This window comes from Salvelinus sp. IW2-2015, linkage group LG8 (assembly GCF_002910315.2).
Source record: "Salvelinus sp. IW2-2015 linkage group LG8, ASM291031v2, whole genome shotgun sequence".
Classification (NCBI taxonomy): domain Eukaryota; kingdom Metazoa; phylum Chordata; class Actinopteri; order Salmoniformes; family Salmonidae; genus Salvelinus; species Salvelinus sp. IW2-2015.
In genome coordinates this window covers 53,321,337-53,341,254 of record NC_036848.1, presented here as the reverse complement: position 1 = coordinate 53,341,254, position 19,918 = coordinate 53,321,337, and the positions used below count along the sequence as shown (strand labels likewise).

The window sequence follows — 19,918 nt, the reverse complement described above, 5'->3', positions numbered from 1 at the left end:
TTTTACGGGCTCCTAACCAATCATGCTATTGTGTGTGTTTTTTYACGTTATTTGTAACTTATTTTGTATATACTGTTTCTGCCACCATCTCTTATGACCGAAAAAAGCTTCTGGATATCAGAACAGTGATTACTCACCTTGTACTGGATGAAGATTTTCTATTTAACGAGTCAAAAGCAAAGGATTTACTCCAGACACCGGACAATGCCCAAATCCCCATCATTCGCATGAAGAAGAGATGGGGGGGTCGTAGGTCGGGGTGCCTTGTAAGAATCCGACGGCGAGTGGGTAACCCGCCTCTACCATCAGTCCTATTAACCAACAAGCAATCATTGGATAATAAACTGGATGAGCTCCAATCAAGACTATCCTACCAACGGGACATTAAAAACTGTAATATGTTATGTTTCACCGAGTCGTGGCTGAATGACGATATGGATAACATAGAGCTGGCTGGGTTTTCCGTGCATTGGCAAGATAGAACAGCTGCCTCCGGTAAGACACGGGGTGGCGGTCTGTGTCTGTTTGTCAATAACAGCTGGTGCATGAAATCTAAAATGAATGAAGTCTTGAGGTTTTATTCACCTGAAGTAGAGTATCTCATGATAAGCTGTAGACCACACTATTTACCAAGGGAGTTTTCATCTATATTTTTCGTAGCTGTCTATTTACCACCATAAACCAATGCTGGCACTAAGACTGCACTCAACGAGCTGTATACGGCCATAAGTAAATAAGAAAATGCTCATCCAGAGGCGGCGCTCCTAGTGGCCGGGGACTTTAATGCAGGGAAACTTAAATCCGCTTTACCTAATTTCTACCAGCATGTTACATGTGCAACCAGAGGAAAAAAACTCTAGACCACCTTTACTCCACACACAGAGACGCGTACAAAGCACTCCCTCRCCCTCCATTTGGGAAATCTGACCATAACTCTATCCTCCTGATTCCTGCTTACAAGCAAAAACTTAAGCAGGAAGTACCAGTGATTCGCTCAATACGGAAGTGGTCAGATGACGCAGATGCTAAACTACAGGACTGTTTTGCTAGCACAGACTGGAATATGTTCCGGGATTCTTCTGATGGCATTGAGGAGTACACCACATCAGTCACTGGCTTCATCAAAAAGTGCATCGATGATGTCGTCCCCACAGGGACCATATGTACATACCCCAACAAGAAGCCACGGATTACAGACAAAATCCTCACTGAGCTAAAGGGTTGAGCTGCCACTTTCAAGGAGCGGGACTCTAACCCGCACRCTTATAAGAAATCCCGCTATGCCCTCAAAACGAACCATCAAACAGGCAAAGCGTCAATACAGGGCTAAGACTGAATACTACTACACCGGCTCCGACACTCATCGGATGTGGCAGCGCTTGCAAACTATTACGGACTACAAAGGGAAGCACAGCCGTGAGCTGCCCAGTGACACGAGCCTACCAGACGAGCTAAATTACTTCTATGCGCGCTTCAAGGCAAGTAACACTGAAGCAAGCATAAGAGCACCAGTTGTTCCGGACAACTGTGTGATCACGCTCTACATAGCCGATGTAAGTAAGACCTTTCAACAGGTCAATATTCACAAGGCTGCAGAGCCAGACAGATTACCAGGACGTGTACTCCGAGCATGCGCTGACCAACTGGCAAGTGTCTTCACTGACATTTTCAACCTATCCCTGACCGAGTCTGTAATACCAACATGTTTCAAGCAAACCACCATAGTCCCTGTGCCCAAGAACACCAAGGTAACCTGCCTAAATGTTTACCGACCCGTAGCACTCACGTCTGTAGTCATGAAGTGCTTTGAAAGGCTGGTCATGGCTCACATCAACACCATAATCCCAGAAACGCTAGACCCACTTCAATTTTAATACCGCCCCAACAGATCCACAGATGACGCAATCTCTATTGCACTCCACACTGCCCTTTCCCACCTGGACAAAAGGAACACCTACGTGAGAATGCTATTAATTGACTGCAGCTCAGCGTTCAACACCATAGTGCCCTCAAAGCTCATCACTAAGCTAAGTACCCTGGGACTAAACACCTCCCTCTGCAACTGGATCCTGGACTTCCTGACTGGCCGCCCCCAGGTGGTAAAGGTAGGTAACAACACATCTGCCACACTGATCCTCAACACAGGTGCCCTTCAGGGGTGCATGCTCAGTCCCCTCCTGTACTCCCTGTTCACCCATGACTGCATGGCCAAGCATGACTCCAACACCATTATTAAGTTTGCCGACGACACAACAGTGGTAGGCCTGATCACCAACAACGATGAGACAGCTTATAGGGAGGAGGTCAGAGACCTGCCAGTGTGGTGCCAGGATAACAACCTCTCCCTCAACGTGATCAAGACAAAGGAGATGATTGTGGACTACAGGAAAAGTAAGGGCCGAGCACGGCCCCATTCTCATCGACAGGGCTGTAGTGGAGCAGGTTGAGAGGTTCCTTGGTGTCCAAATCACAGCCTGGCATGGCAACTGCTCAGCCTCGACAGCAAGGCACTACAGAGGGTACTGCGTACGGCCCAGTACATCACCGGGGCCAAGCTTCCTGCCAGCCAGGACCTCTATACTAGGCGGTGTCAGAGGAAGGCCCTAAAAATTGCCGAAGACTCCAGCCACCTTAGTCATAGACTGTTCTCTCTGCTACCGCATGGCAAGCGGTACCGGAGCGCCAAGTCTAGGTCCAAAAGGCAGCTTAACAGCTTCTACCCTCAAGCCATAAGACTCCTGAACAGCTAACTAAATGGTTACCCCCCATTTTTACGCTTCTGCTACTCTCTGTTAATTTACCTCTACCTACATGTACATATTACCTCGACTAACCTGTGCCCCCGCACATTGACTCTGTACCGGTACCCCCTGTATATAGCCTCATTACGGTTATTTTATTGTTGTTCTTTAATTATTTGTTATTTTTCATTATTTTTTTCTTTTTTCATTTTTTTTCCAGCTGCAATACGATAGTTTAGTTTACTCAACTTTGACAAATGTAATGTATGTTAGCAGAACTTTTCTTACACAAAGTTGAGTGAACTAGAAATCATATTGCAGCTGGTTTCCTTGATTTGACTCAAGTTGACATTAACTTACAGTGTAGAATAGAATAATTCCATTGTGAAACAGAAATGTGCCTTGTTGCTGTCTTTCTATTCTCACCCTCCCRGTCTTATTATCCATGAAAGAGGGATGTTGTTGTCTTGTATTTAGCAACTGAATGCTAACCTGGCCAAACTGACGTCGGAGTTTGAGAAGGCCACATCGGACAAGCTGAGGTGTCAACAGGAAGCAGACGCCACCAATCAGACCATCTCCCTGGCCAACAGGTGACGTGCAGCTACAGTGCAGTACAGCACAACAAAACACAACCACAGACATGGGATGACACTCACTGCCTGTGCCTTCCTGGTTTAAATTCAAACTGTGTCTTTGAACATTTGATTCAGTTTAAGTATAGAGATATTTTAATATTTTTAGAATTTGAAATTATATCTTTGATTTAATAACATTTAGTCTACCATCTTTGATAACTGTCATATTGACACGTGGTGTGACTGTGTTTCTCTCTCTGGCAGGCTGGTGGGAGGTCTGGCCTCAGAGAAGGTGCGTTGGTCAGAGTCGGTGGCCCAGTTTAAGATCCAGGAGAAGACTCTGAGTGGTGACGTCATGCTCATCTCTGCCTTCGTCTCCTACGTGGGCTACTTCACCAAGAAGTACCGCATTGAACTCATGGACAAGTACTGGCTGCCCTACCTCAAAGAGCTCAAGGTACACCACACACTCCTAACACTACCTCAAATAGCTCAAGGTACACCACACACCAAACACTCCTAACACTACCTCAGAGAGTTCAAGGTACACCACACACTCCTAACACTACCTCAGAGAGACCTCAGAGAGTTCAAGGTACACCACACACTCGATCACTACCTCAAAGAGCTCAAGGTACACCACACACCACACACTCCTAACACTACCTCAAAGAGCTCAAGGTACACCACACACTCCTAACACTACCTCAAAGAGCTCAAGGTACACCACACAACCCACACTCCTAACACTACCTCAGAGACTCAAGGTACACACACCCTCCTAACACTACCTCAGAGGACTCAAGGTCCACCACACACTAAACACTCCTACAACTACCTCAGAGAGTTCAAGGTACACCCACACCACTCCTAACACTACCTCAGAGAGTTCAAGGTACACCACACACTCCTAACAACTACCTCAGAGAGTTCAAGGTACACCACACACTCCTATCACTACCTCAGAGAGTTCAAGGTACACCACACACTCCTAACACTACCTCAAAGAGCTCAAGGTACACCACACACCACACACTCCTAACACTACCTCAAAGAGCTCAAGGTACACCACACACTCCTAACACTACCTCAAAGAGATCAAGGTACACCACCCTCCTAACACTACCTCAAAGAGCTCAAGGTACACCACACACCACACACTCCTAACACTACCTCAGAGAGTTCAAGGTACACCACACACTCCTGGCTCAGCACACAAACCATACGTCAGTAACGGAAACATCACAGTCAGACCCGGGTCACTGAATGAATAGAATGATAAATCAGTTCAACATGACTTAATCACCTGAAAGGAGATTGACTTGTATGAGTGTGTTATCAATTAAACATTTGCTAACCAGCAAAGTGATGCAGATGTAGTATACTGTAGTAATCTCCTGTTCCACCCCTCCCTCTCCCAGGTCCCCATCCCGATCACAGAGGGGCTGGACCCCCTGATGTTGCTGACAGATGACGCAGACATCGCTGCCTGGAGCAACCAGGGCTTGCCTAGTGACCGCATGTCCATTGAGAACGCCACCATCCTGTGCAACACGGAGCGCTGGCCGCTCATCGTGGATGCCCAGCTCCAGGGAATCAAGTGGATCAAAAGGAAATACGGAGACAACCTTAAAGTCATCCGGCTGGGACAGAAAGGGTCAGTCYTTCTCACACACAGTCCAGATAGAGTAGTGTTAAGATAATTATGTTCTCAATGTTCATAAACTGAACTTCAATTAACTACTCAGTCTGCAACCCAGAATTTATAAGATACTGGTTGAAATGAAAACAGACAGAGGCCCAGCCTACAATAGTCAAATGTTTATTCACGAGAGCGCTCTGAAGTCCACAATACAAAGACATCCATTTTATAGCGGCGCACATACTTCCACACAAACAGTAGATATCATACGCACATACATGCACACGAACAGTAGGTGAGTTGTATCCACTGTTTATCAGTTCCATTCCCCCGAGATTAGGGAAACCTTGAGAAATCCTCCCTGTTCTCCTAAGTTTTCTCAGTTCCTGCCAGGTGGGTTCAAACACAGTCTAACTGTTCTCGGTATCTTTCTTCGCCCCCCCCCCCATACAAGTTCAAATCCTGAGCTACGCCTTGCTCAGACAGTCTGGATTTTTCCACTATACAGATACATTGTTTTAACCTAATTCTGACTAAACCTACACACATCATCAGAATATAATTTTATGATTCTAATCAATTTCATACAATTATATGGTTTCAGGGTGGAATATTCTAATCATTAATTTAAACATATAAATTCCATTATCAAGTAGCCAGTGTGTGGTCTTGTTGACCAGGCATTGATATACTACCTATCCTGTGTGTGTGTGTGCAGGTACCTGGACAGCATCGAGAGCGCTGTGTCTAACGGAGACACTCTGCTGATAGAGAACATCAGTGAGAATGTAGAACCCGTCCTGGACCCTTTACTGGGCAGGAACACCATCAAGAAGGGCAAGTAAGTCACCACATCATCACCTCTATATACCACGTACAGCCCTCTGACACCCCTCCCTGGGCCACTATGACTCCTCACAATGTCTGCATCCCATATTCCCTATTTAGTGCACTACTTTTGACCTGGTAGTAATGCGACATATATTATTTTGACCAGTCAAAAGTAGTCCACTGCTTAGGGAATACGGTGCCATTTCAGACACACACAATGACTTCACATAGGGCAGGGATGTCAAACAAATTTTCCTTGAGGACCACATTTGGTCTTCACTGAGGTCCGGAGGGCCACACCTAAAATGTATTATATTTCTTTGCCGTCCAATGAAAAAAAAATTGTCCTTCAGTCTCTCTCATGCATTCTGTCTGGCAGGTACATCCGGATAGGAGACAAGGAGGTAGAGTACAGCCCTAGCTTCCGTCTCATCCTGCACACTAAGTACTTCAACCCTCACTACAAGCCTGAGATGCAGGCTCAGTGTACGCTCATCAACTTCCTGGTTACCAGAGACGGGCTGGAGGACCAGCTGCTAGCCGCCGTGGTCGCTAAGGAACGGCCAGACCTGGAAGAGCTCAAGGTGACAGAAGCCTTTTTTTTATACCTAGAGCTAGCATGCGTCCTTTGTTCTGATCTACATTCTGATTGTAGCTGTTGCATCTACACATGGTAGTAAAATGTCTCTTATCCATCCACTGTGTCCACATTGTGACCAGATATCCTCCCTGTATGCAAATTATTTGTCAGGTATTCTTCCACTCTTGTAAGCCTGCGTTTATACGGGCAGCCCAATTCTGATATTTTTTACACTAATTGGTCTTTTGACCAATCACATCAGATCTTTTAACATCAGATCTTTTTCAAATCTGATTGGTCAAAAGACCAATTAGTGAAAAAATGTCAATTTGGCTGCCTGTATAAACACAGCCTAAGATATCTCACAATGCCTGTCTGACTACTTCCGGACGTGGTCGGGAACATCTAATCACAATCCAATCACGTCTTTTAGTTGTCTACACCTGTAGAAGACATATTATAGGCAGGGGTGTAGAGCGTGGGGGAGCGGCACTCCCTTACTTTTTCCAATTTGAGAATACTTAGAGGTGGCAAAACTATTTTTGGAAAAGTATTCTGATAAATTCCAAATCAAATATATTAAATAACCACTCAAATTCCAACAAAAATTATAGAATGACAAACCAAATAAATATGTATAGCAGCCTAGAGTTAGGTAAATGGTGGTTTGTTCCCTGTCTTCTCTCCGGCGGTGGGGAGAAGAATGAAGAACTATAGGCTATGGCCGAGGCCATGCTGGGTGGCGAGCTCTTTCAGTCTAACTTCAAAGCGCACTTTGAGCAGGCCAAATCCAACTTAACAAGAACAGCAACAGACAGAAAACTCCTTGAGGGGTTTGTTAAAACGGCTGTCCTCAAAACGGTTTGTTATGGACTTGGGCCGTTTTGTCTTAAATTCAGTTTTCAATGGTCTTAAAAAATGCGACCGGAGATGAATACAGTGTTTCATGTACAGTGTACATGTTGTGCAGCTGCTTAATTTTTGCCACCATGACAAAATCTGGAGAAAAAAATGAACATCAAATCATAGCCTACTCCTACCGAGGCACATTTTCAAGATGCTAGAGAGCTCCCACATGTAGCCTACAACTCTGTGTGTGCATGTGCCACTGCAAGTCTGCTGTTGCCAGATGATAGAGCACAGAGAGTAAGGTAGGCTACAAAATAGATAGCCAATTCGAAACATTGCTTGTAGCTAGGGTAGTTAGTTTACTCGTTAGCTAGCTAGTTAACTATTTAGCTATTAAATGATTTGGTCGGGCCTCCCGAGTGGCGCTGCAGTCTAAGGCACTGCAGTTCTTGAGGCGTGACTACAAATCCGGGTTCGATCCCGGGCTGTGTCGCAGCCGGCCACGACCGGTAGACCCATGAGGTGATGCACAATTGKCCCAGCATCGTCCGCGTTCGGGAAAGGTTAATCCAGGCGGGATTTCCTTGTCCAATCGCACTCTAGCGACTGTTGTGGCGGGCCGGGCACATGCGCGCTGACACGGTCGCCAGTTGTATGGTTTTTCTTCCGACACATTGGTGTGGCTGGCTTCCGGGTTAAGCGAGCAATGTGTCAAAAGCAGTGCATCTTGGCAGGGTCGTATTTCGGAGGATGCATGGCTCTCGACCTTCGCATCTCCCGAGTCCGTATAGGAGTTGCAGTGATGGGACAAGACTGTAACTACCAATCGGATATCACGAAATTGGGAGAAAAAGGGGGAAAAATAAGAAGAAAATAAATTGGGTGAAACAGTATAGTGCAGAATCTTCATAATTCCTATAATGAAATGTGTCTGCCCTGCCCATGTGCCTGTTTCACTGGGGCATGCTGCAGTGATAATGAGCAAGCCACTTTTTCCCACTGCGCTCCTGTAGCTATAAGAAAAACACAGCTATCCTGTGTAATAATACTTGACACAGTTGAAGAGAGGATGTTCTCAGGTATATTTTTTATTTCTCAGCTGTCTATTTTACAACCAAGAGATTTGATTTGATATGGATTTGAGATACTGAGACGCACGGAATGAGCATTGGCCTCAAAATTAGTATTAAATTGCATTTCAAGTGGCATTAAAAAATTATTACATTCAACTTGATGGAACCTGCAGATACCCTTTTTATAAATAATATAAACACAAAACACAAACAACGGACCAACATGAAAACAGAGTCAATAACACCCGATGAGAGAACCAAGGGGAGTGACAGATATAGGGAAGATAATCAAGGAGGTGATGGAGTCCAGGTGAGTGTCATGAGGCCCAGGTGCGCGAGAATGGTGACAGGTGTGTGGGATAATCAGCAGCCTGATGACCTAGAGGCCGGAGAGGGAGTATACGTGACAGTACCCCCTCCCCGACGCCCGGCTCCAGACGAACCCGGGGATCAGGAGCGGACCAGTCACCCCTGCTGATGTGCGAGAACCTGTCACGCCAGCTGAGGCGAGGGAACTTGTCGAGTCAGCTGGGGTGCGGGAACCTGACAGATTGGTTGTGGCAGGGGAGCCTGGAAATCTGGTTGAGGCATGAGAACCTGAAGAGCCGGTGGAAGCAGGGGAGCCTGGCGATCCGGCTGAGGCATGAAAGCTCGGCGATCCGGCTGAGGCATGAGAGCCTGTAGCAGTTCCCGGACACGACGTCATTACTCTGACACAAAAAAATKAAATACAAAAAAACACTCCCTGATGCTTCCCTTAGGTGTTATTCTGTAACGAGTGCACTGAGAGTCGGGAAGCAAGTTCAGGGAGTGAGTGTTTTTAATAAATAAAATAAACACAAAACACAAACAACGCACCGACATGAAAACAGAGTCAATAAGACCTGAGGAGAGAACCAAGGGGAGTGACAGATATAGGGAAGATAATCAAGGTGATGGAGTCCAGGTGAGACAGGTGTGCAGGAAAATCAGCAGCCTGATGACCTAGAGGCCGGAGAGGGAGTATACGTGACAACATCAAATCAATTGCATGTGCTCTATTGCTCAGAAATTGCTCTCAATTGATAATTAATAATATTGGAAGAAAAAGTACAACAAAACCAAAATCTGTGCGGCCCTCTGAATGATAGTTTCAACCCAAAGTTGAAAATAGTGATTAACACTGCTCTAGTGAAAGGAGCATAAACTGCACTGATTCCAGCAAAACAATCTGCCAAGGCGCTGAAGAATGAGCTCCCTCATGCTAGCTAGCTGGAAAACAACGACAAAGGACACATTTTCAATGTATTGGTATTTAGCTATGTTTTCAGCGACTGTAGCCATTGAATTCTGATAATTGTCTCGCCCCAGTGAACGGTCCTTGCTATCCCTCCCTCTCTCCCCCCCATTGAAGTTGACATTTAACATGGTAAGGGGTTAGCATAGGGACATCCCAAGGATCCCGGAAAGCACTAACCTTCAATGAAAGGTGTCAAGTACTCTCACAAGGCTAACTAGCTGGCTAGCTAGCTAGCAATTATGTGAATTTGGACCAGTCCCTTACAAATGACAATGAACCCATACATCAAAACATAATTCAAGAAGATAATTCAAGATCATTTAATTGGACATTCCTACGAAACTGATTGAATTCAATCAAATGATTGGCATGCAGTTTGGGTAAAAACAGTCAAAAGTGATTGACAGTGATGATGGCCTATTTTGAAAGGAGGTGTGCCTAACTTAGTGTCTGAGGATATTAAAAGTTCTTGAGACAATATGTGTGGGCATAGACAGACATTGCAATTGGAGGGTGCTTTTTAGGCATGTTTTATATTGGTAGGCTACATCTGTCGGTACAAACTTTGGTTGAGGAAATGATGACTTCAATTACTTTTTTTGCTCTCCCTCAACTACAAAAATAGCACTACACCACTGATTATAGTACACAATAATATGCAATTATGAATGTAAGATGCATTCAATAGAAAGGCTGAATCAGCTTAGCTTACTACAGTATCCAGTGTTAACGTAAGGAAATAAGGCTTCACACAGATGTGAACACAATACTGACTTAAAATGATATGCTGTATGTAATAGGCTTCTATTACATCTAAAGGATAATGCAGTATAAGAGAACATGAATTACAAAGCAGAATACAGCTGCAGTGTCTACACTGCTACACTGTATGCAAACATAGACGGTAAACTATAAAGTGGCCTGCAAGGACACGTGACCACTGCAAGGTGCAATAACTGCRTTATTATGACGTTTTTATTACGCCTCATGTCCACCAAATGCATCAAACTGCGTTTCGGCGGTAGTCATTGATTGTCAATGGTGCAGTCCATTACGCTACATTGGGGGTGCGGCACTAGGCTGTGGTGCGTTCTGTGTTCCGCATGCGTTCAATACTTTCAACTCCTGTGCGTTTCTTTACAGTGGGCTGGCACAAACAGAAGTGCACATTTTAGCTAGTTGAAAAGCAAAGCACATGTGCATCAAGTATGGAAAATGCGGGCTAGACATTGGGTAAAACACATATGCATCTGGTGGACATTGTGCATTAGTCGTATAGGGAGGAATACACTGTCTAACGAAATGCTTACTTGCAGGTACCTTCTTGACAATGCTACAACAATAAGAAATAATAAAATATAAGAATACGAACATAAAGTAAATTGCTTAGTAGAATATAATAAACATTTTAGCATAAGTATAATACAGGAATGCACAATTTATAGTCAAATATGAACAGTGTTTTGGGGAAGGAGGGAACTGGAATTTTTCCTCAAAACAAAGGTTGTAAAAGTATGCTAGACATTTAGAGAATTAATCATATCTAGTTTGATGATTCTGTGACAAACAGAATCTTAGTTATTGATTTTTACTATTGTAAATGGATTTTGGCGAATGTTTGATGAATCTATGATGAATTATTATTATTATATGTTTATTTCAACAAGGAACACAGACTGAGACCAAGGTCTCTTTTACAGCTGGGCCCTTCATATACATGTTTACACATACAGTTTAGGTATGATTAAAAAACTAAACAAGACAAACATAACGATCACAGATAATACAAAAAATATATATATACAGTAACAGATTTCATTTACACAGGTTATTCTACTAACAGCACAAGAACTTGCATTACCCGAAACAGTTACAAGCAATATAAAAATAAAAATGCTCCAATAAATATTTAAAATGAGCAGGGGGGACAAGAGTCTCAAGTTTAAGTTTAGTCTGCAGGCTATTCCATAGGCAAGGAGCGTAACAGGAAAAGGCAGCCATACCCAACTCTGTGGAAATCGCATGGGCCTCAAGTGTAATCCATGCTTGAGACCTGATTTTAGGAATTATAATTCTAATATTGATGAGTGATGATAAATAAGAAGGTAGTTTATTCAGAAGTGCTTTATAGACAAACACGAGAGCATGTTGTTCTCGTCTCATGGACAGCGAAGTCCAACCCACATTTTAATATAAAACACAGTGGTGAGTTCTGTAGCTAGCACACGTAACAAACCTAAGTGCGCAATGATAAGTAGCATCCAGCGATTTAAGTGTTGATGCCATAGCATGCATGTAAATAATATCCCCAAATAACAGACATAAAAGTAGCTTGCACAATTTGTCTTCTATTTGTAGAGGACAAGCATGTCCTGTTTCTATAGAGCTTGATTTTTAGCCGTTTACAAAGTTCGTCAATATGCATTTTAAAAGACAGTTTATCATCCAACCATATCCCTAAGTATTTATATGCAGAGACCTGATTAATTCGAGAACCATCTAAGCTCAAGTGTATTTTCAACCAACTTTTTGAACCTATTAAAAATCATAAAATGTGTTTTCTTTGCATTTAAAACAAGTTTCAGCTGTATAAAAGACCCTTGTAATATCTTAAAATCTGTCTCCAATAGTGATAATGCCTGGTCAGCCGTTGAAGCGATAGAGTACATGACAGTGTCATCAGCATATAAATGAATTTGACACTTTCTTATCTCCGATATTGTTTATGTAGAGAGTGAACAGTAATGGACCAAGTATAGAACCTTGTGGGACCCCTTTAACCAACTCCAATGGCTCTGACTGGATGCCGTCGACTCTAACATCCTGACTTCTATCCTTTAGATAGTCATGAAACCAACGACAGGCATCCAGTCCCAGTCCTATTAACGACAGCTTACCCAAAAGTATCACATGGTCTAAAGTGTCAAAAGCTTTAGATAAATCTATGAACAAGGTGGCACAGTACTTTCTATTATCTAGGGCATTAGTAATATAATTTACAACACGTACAGTGGCCGTAATAGTACTGTGTTTAGGTCTAAAGCCAGATTGATTACTAGAAAGAGTATTGTTAACAGTTAAAAAAGATTGTATTTGCCTATTCACCAGTGACTCTAGAATTTTAGACAAACAGGAGAGCTTAGAGATGGGCCGATAATTATCCAATTCACTACCATCACCTCCCTTGAGGAGTGGTAAAACAAAAGCTTTGTTCCAAGATTTAGGAATTTTTCCTACGACAAATGTTTGATTAAAAATATGCGTCACTACACCAGCAATAATAGGTGCCGCTCACCTGAGTAAATATGGATCCAGATTGTCAGCGCCTAATGATTTCTTAGAATCTATAGCAGATAGTGCAGATAAGATCTTCTGTGACTTTTTGAAAATTAAAAACCGGCTTACTGTTTTCCACATCAGCTAAAGGCCGAGGGGCTGAAACAATAGACCGGTCAGGATCATTTTGGCCATTTGTTTTCTCAAAAAGAAAACCAGCAGAAATCAAATGCTTATTAAAAACATCACAAATTTCAGTTTGGTCACCGATGATCCCAGATTACGATGTAATTTGCTTCGGCAGGGAAGTCAAGGAGTTTCCTCATTTAAGTAAGTTGACAGTTTTCCAAAATTTAGCGGGATCACCAGCAGACTCTGTCATAGCATCAAGAAAATACCTAGATTTTGCCTTTTTTATTTATCCGGTCCATTTATTTCTCAATTGCCTAAAAAGCAGCCAATCAGCTGTTTCACCAGTTTTCCTCGCCAAGGCCCATGCTTGATTCTTTTGCAGAAAAAGGATTTTCAAATCACAGGAGAACCAAGGATTAGTTWGATTTTTTTACCCTAATTCACTTTAAGGGGGCGTGTTTATCAGCCATGAAGGTAAAAATGTATGAAAAGAAAGAGAACGCTAAAACTGGGTCCATTATGCAGTTTATGGATAAAAGCTCTGAATGTCGGATGAATGTCTGATGAATGTCTATTGAATATCACCACTTTACCTCAGTAATATTCTTATAGGCCTACATAAAGGCACATAACTGCAATGCACCGTGTGCATGACGCATAGAACATTTTTAGCCTGGCTAACTAGCTAGCTAGTAATGACGATGCATAAGCAACTTACACCTCAATAATAACCCCCCCAAATTACTTTATCCCCCCGACAGCATACAGAAAACTTCACATACAGTATTACTACTCACTTTTAGATGCACGCACAAATACAGTTCAACATGCTGCAACTGACTGGAGGTGGGACTTAGAACGAGCAGGCTAAATAGAATGTCTCTGATTGGATAGAAAGTTAGGGGTAATTGACTGATRAGCTGTCGGCCATTCTAACTAAAGGAACAAACTAGGGGTGCATAGGGTAATCTAAATATGAAGACCTGAGTGGAAGCTCCTCAGAGGAGGAAATGAGGGAACATCCTCCTCAGTGAATTTCATAAAAATAAAAATAGTGAAACATTAAAGTGATAATTTTTAGATAAAACTATACTAAATATATTCACGTCACCAAATAATTGATTAAAACACACTGTTTTGTAATGCAGGTCTACAGTAGCCTCAACAGCACTCTGTAGGGTAGCACCATGGTGTAGCCGGAGGACAGCTAGTTTCCGTCCTCCTCTTGGTACATTGACTTCAATACAAAACCTAGGAGACTCATGTAGGGCTGGGCGATATGGCCAAAATATTATATCACTGTATTTATAAAAAAAAATAAAAAAAATGGATGGATGGATGGATGGTATGACGGTATTTGATGGTATTTTTAGTTTTTGAATAATAAAAGTTCTACATTTGCTTTATGAGTAGTGAGTGATCCTAGTGCTTTATGAGTAGTGAGTGATCCTAGTGTAACAGTGTAGCTTACGTCCCTCTCCTTACCCCTACCTGGGCTCGAACCAGGGACCCTCTGCACACATCGACAACAGCCACCCTCGAAGCATCGTTACCCATCGCTCCACAAAAGCCACGGCCCTTGCAGAGCAAGGAGAACAACTACTTCAAGGTCTCAGAGCGAGTAACATCACCGATTGAAACGCTATTAGCGCGCACCCCGCTAACTAGCTAACCATTTCACATCGGTTACACTAGGGTGGCAACACATACATTCTAAGTGATTTCAATGAGCCTTTCTCCATTCTTATTGTTTTATACTGTTCAATTCAACTTTAACCAAAACAAGTTTCAGCACTTCTGCATTTCCTGCACTCAGTTGCAGTGGTGGAAAAAGTACCCAATTGACATACTTGAGTAAAAGTAAAGATATGTTAATTGTAAAAGTGAAAGTCACCCAGTAAAATACTACTTGAGTAAAAGTCTAAAAGTATTTGGTTTTAAATATACTTAAGTATCAAAAGTAAATGTAATTGATAAAATGTACTTAAGTATCAGAAGTAAAAGTATAAATCATTTCAAATTCCTTATATTAAGCAAACCAGATTGCACCATTTTCTTGTTTTTTTCATTTACAGATAGCCAGGGGCACACTCCAACACTCAGACATAATTTACAAACAAAGCATTTGTGTTTAGTGAGTCCTCCAGATCAGAGGCAGTAGATGACATGGGATGTTCTGGTCTCTTGACAAGTGTGTGAATTGAACCATTTTCCTGTCCTGATAAGCATTCAAAATGTAACGAGTACTTTTAGGTGTCAGGGAAAATGTATGGAGTAAAACGTACAGTATTTTCTTTAGGAATGTAGTGAAGTAAAAGTAGTCAAAAATAAAAAAATAGTAAAGTACAGATACCCAACTACTTAAGTAGTACTTGAATGTATTTTTACTTAAATACTTTACACCACTGCTCAATTGAGAGATTTTCCACACTGCCACATAGGGCTGCACGATATGGGCAAATAATCTGGTACATATTTTTAACCAAATGTCGCAATCGCGATTTGACTTGCGAATTCAAGCAAAACTGTTGGAATCGTGGAAATAGAATGACTATTATAATTCTATAGTTAGAATATAATAGTGAGCACTTTGAATAGTGTTGTTTGAGATGACAACGAATTAAAATGCCAGGGAGGAGTTATTGTGACAGGGTAGGAAATAAAGTAGGAAAAGTGTTTCCTAGGGGACCCTATAAGCTTTGGCTACATTGCATGTTTTCTCTTAGTTACTTCTTGTAGCTAACATATTCTTGCTTTGGATATTCCTCTTTGATTTAGAAGAAACTGTTGCATAAACCACATGCTGATTTAGGTCTACACCATCACTGGTATTATCAGGCTGTATTAGCTAGCTACGTTTGCTCTTACTCAGTACATTTATTAGCTAGCTAGCTATTAGCATTAGCGGCTTACATAGTGTCTCACAAGATTTAGGGCAACTTGCTAAGAAAAGACAAACTAGCTGTTTGCTGATGTAAGAAACACAAGCTAATAGTGTCATTGTAGAACGCTTGTGGATTTATATTAAGAAGCAAAGTGAAAACAGCATTGTAATCAACATTTTTGCATGTGCTGCATTGACCATGCAGACTAAACAAGTGTCTCGTAGTTGAGGAACATCAAACGCGCTCCTTGAGTGACAGAGGGCGTGGCTAGGTCTGTGTGGAAAGTGGCGCGAAGAGAGATGACTGAAGTAGCGAAGTAAACTATAAACATTGACATTACACATGGCGTATCACATTTAACAAACTAAACATTAAAATACCGGTATAGAAGGTAAAGTAAAAATCCAAACCGGTCCATGCATCAATACCAGTATACCATAAAATATGGTATACTGCCTACATAGTTCTCACCCCTTCCATAGACTTACACAGTAATTATGATAACTTCTGGAGGACATTCTCCAACCTATCAGAGCTCTTGCAGCATGAACTGACATATTGTCCACCCAATCAAAGGGTCAGAGAATTAATCTAGTACTGAAAGCATAAACTACAGCTTCTAACATTGTGGCAACAGTTTGGGGAAGGCCCTTTCCTATTTCAGCATGACAATGCCCCTATGCACAAAGCAAAGTCCATACAGAAATGGTTTTTTGAGATCGGTGTGGAAGAACTTGACTGGCCTGCACAGAGCCCTGACCCCAACCCCAATGAACACCTTTGTGATGAATTGGAATGCCGACTGCGAGCCAGGCCTAATCGCCAAACATCAGTGCCCAACCTCACTAACGCTCTTGTGGCTGAATGGAATCAAGTCCCTCACAGCAATGTTCCAACATCTAGTGGAAAGTCTTCACAGAAGGGTGGAGGCTGTTATAGCAGCAAAGGGAGGACCAACTCCATAAAACCCATGATTTTGGAATGATATGTTCGATGAGCACTTGTCCACGTACTTTTGGTCATGTAGTGTATCTGAAAATCAAATTTTGCAACAACATGATCCATAAGGAAGGCTACTACATTTTTTATTTTACTGTTTACAATTCACAAACTTGATTCCCACAATTCTATTCACGGTRATTGAACCGAATCCCAACCACTACAGTGACGTAGCGAATCAGTCGATTCGTCAAAAGGAATAGTTTAAAATGAATCTATGTAAAACATTTATTTGTATATTTGTTTGGGAAAATGTTAAGCGGGGCATCTGTTATACATCAAGTCAAATTTGTATGGCCTTAGCTTCTCCTTCACCCAAATCCAGATAGCAGATGTTCTGAAAGTGCTGCAAAACCTGGACCCGTACAAATCAGCTGGGCTAGACAATCTGGCCCCTCTCTTTCTAAAATTATCCGCCGCCATTGTTGCGACCCCTATTTCTAGTCTGTTCAACCACTCTTTCATATTGTCCGAGATTCCGAAAGATTGGAAAGATGCCGCGGTCATCCCCCTCTTCAAAGAGGGTGACACTCTAGACCCAAACTGTTACAGACCTATATCCATCCTGCCCTGCCTTTCCAAAGTCTTCGAAAGCCAAGTTAACAAACAGATCACTGACCATTTCAAATCCCACCGTACCTTCTCCGCTGTGTAATCCGGTTTCCGAGCTGGTCACGGGTGCACCTCAGCCATGCTCAAGGTACTAAACGATATCATAACCGCCATCGATAGAAGACAGTACTGTGCAGCCGTCTTCATCGACCTAGCCAAGGCTTTGACTCTGTCAATCACCGTATTCTTATCGGCAGACTCAACAGCCTTGGTTTCTCAAATGACTGCCTCGCCTGGTTCACCAACTACTTCTCAGATAGAGTTCAGTGTGTCAAATCGGATGGCCTGTTGTCCGGACCTCTGGCAGTCTCAATGGGGGTACGACAGGGTTCAATTCTCGGGGAGACTATTTTCTCTGTATATATCAATGATGTCGCTCTTGCTGCGGGTGATTCCTTGATCCACCTCTATGCAGACAACATCATTCTGTATACATCTGGCCATTCTTTGGACACTGTGTTAACAAAACAAACCTCCAAACGAGCTTCAATGCCATACAACTCTCCTTCCGTGGCCTCCAACTGCTTTTAAACGCCAGTAAAACTAAATGCATGCTTTTCAACCGAGCACTGCCAGCACCTGCCCGCCCGACTAGCATCACTACTCTGGACGGTTCTGACTTAGAATATGTGAACAACTACAAATACCTAGGTGTCTGGCTAGACTGTAAACTCTCCTTCCAGACTCATATTAAGCATCTCCAATCTAAAATTAAATCTAGAATCGGCTTCCTATTTCGCAACAAACCCTCCTTTACTTACGCTGCCAAACATACCCTCGTAAAACTGACTATCCTACCGATCCTCGACTTCGGCGATGTCATTTACAAAATAGCCTCCAACACTCTACTCAACAAGCTGGATGCAGTCTATCACAGTGCCATCCGTTTTGTCACCAAAGCCCCATATACCACCCACCACTGCGACCTGTATGCTCTCGTCTGGCCCTCGCCACATATTCGTCGTCAGACCCACTGGCTCCAGGTCATCTATAACTCTTTGCTAGGTAAAGCTACGCCTTATCTCAGCTCACTGGTCACCATAACAACAYCCACCCGTAGCACGCGCTCCAGCAGGTATATCTCACTGGTCATCCCCAAAGCCAACATCTCCTTTGGCCGCCTTTCCTTCCAGTTCTCTGCTGCCAATGACTGGAAYGAATTGCAAAAATCGCTGAAGTTGGAGACTTACATCTCCCTCACTAACTTTAAGCATCAGCTATCTGAGCAGCTCACCGATCGCTGCAGCTGTACACAGCCCACACACCAGTATTTCTACTTGCACATCATCTGCACATCCATCACTCCAGTGTTAATTTGCTAAATTGTAATTACTTCGCTACTATGGCCTATTTATTGCCTTACCTCCTTACTCCATTTGCACACACTGTATATAGATTTTTTCTATTGTTATTGACTGTACTTTTGATTATCCCATGTGTAACTCTGTGTTGTTGTTTTTTGTCGCACTGCTTTGCTTTATCTTTACCAGGTCGCAGTTGTAAATGAGAACATGTTCTCAACTGGCCTACCTGGTTAAATAAAGGTGAAATAAATAAAATAAAAAATAATTAAAATGTAAGGGCTTGGTTTGCTCACAGCTCACTTTGTGCAACCGTGGGTGAGAGTGTCATTCCAGTTTATCTAATCTGTTGTGTTATGTCATTAAATGTTTGGTATTTGGTATTTTATTAGGATCACCATTAGCTGTTGCAAAGCAGCTGCTACTTTATCTGTGGTCTACACAAAACATGACATAATACAGAACATGATTAAACCAGAACAGCTCAAGGACAGAATTAAATACACTTAAAACAAGACAAATAGAACTAAATTATTTTTACAATTTAATATGGCTAACCAAAATAAAAAACCCTGTATGGTTCTTCAAAAGGTTCTTTGTAGAACCTTTGAGATCGAGAAAGGTTATTTATAGAATCATTTTCCTTAAAGATAAAGAACCCTTTGCTATTTAGAACCTTTTTTTAATGATTCTTTGTCGCTTAGGAAAGGGTTCTTTATAGCACCATAAAGGTTTATTTTAGAACCTTATGAGCATGGTTCTTTATAGTACCTTCAAATAAGGGTTCGATATAGCACCCCAAAAGGGATCCGCTATGGTTACACTGTAGAACCATTTTTGTGTGTGTAGAGAGGGMAAGCCAAATCAAGCAATGAAAAATTACATCCAATATAATTGATCTGGTTTGTGACACAAAAAAAAGTCAGTTCCCCTGTCTTCAAGTGAATTTCTTCAGGATGAGTGGTAGGTGGTGTGGCTCCGGGGTGAAGTGTTGGGAACCACACAACCTGATCTAGGATCAGCTTCTACATTCCCCAACCGTTTTAACCATTAGTGGGGAAAATGCAAAACGGACCCAAGATCAGCATCTAAGGGCACCTTTACTCTACTCCGGGTGTTCTGACTAACCCGTCTCCGTTG

At 42.4% G+C, this 19,918-nt stretch overlaps 1 protein-coding gene across 1 annotated transcript in view; it reads left to right on the top strand.

Annotated features, from left to right (window-relative positions):
* The window catches only part of LOC111968159 (dynein axonemal heavy chain 17-like), a 92,277-nt gene that overhangs the window by 53,972 nt on the left and 18,387 nt on the right, over positions 1–19,918 (top strand). Inside the window, 5 exon segments of the mRNA XM_070445000.1 lie at positions 3,219–3,334; positions 3,584–3,776; positions 4,741–4,976; positions 5,680–5,802; positions 6,172–6,376. Of these exon segments, the coding sequence (XP_070301101.1) occupies positions 3,219–3,334; positions 3,584–3,776; positions 4,741–4,976; positions 5,680–5,802; positions 6,172–6,376 (873 nt within the window).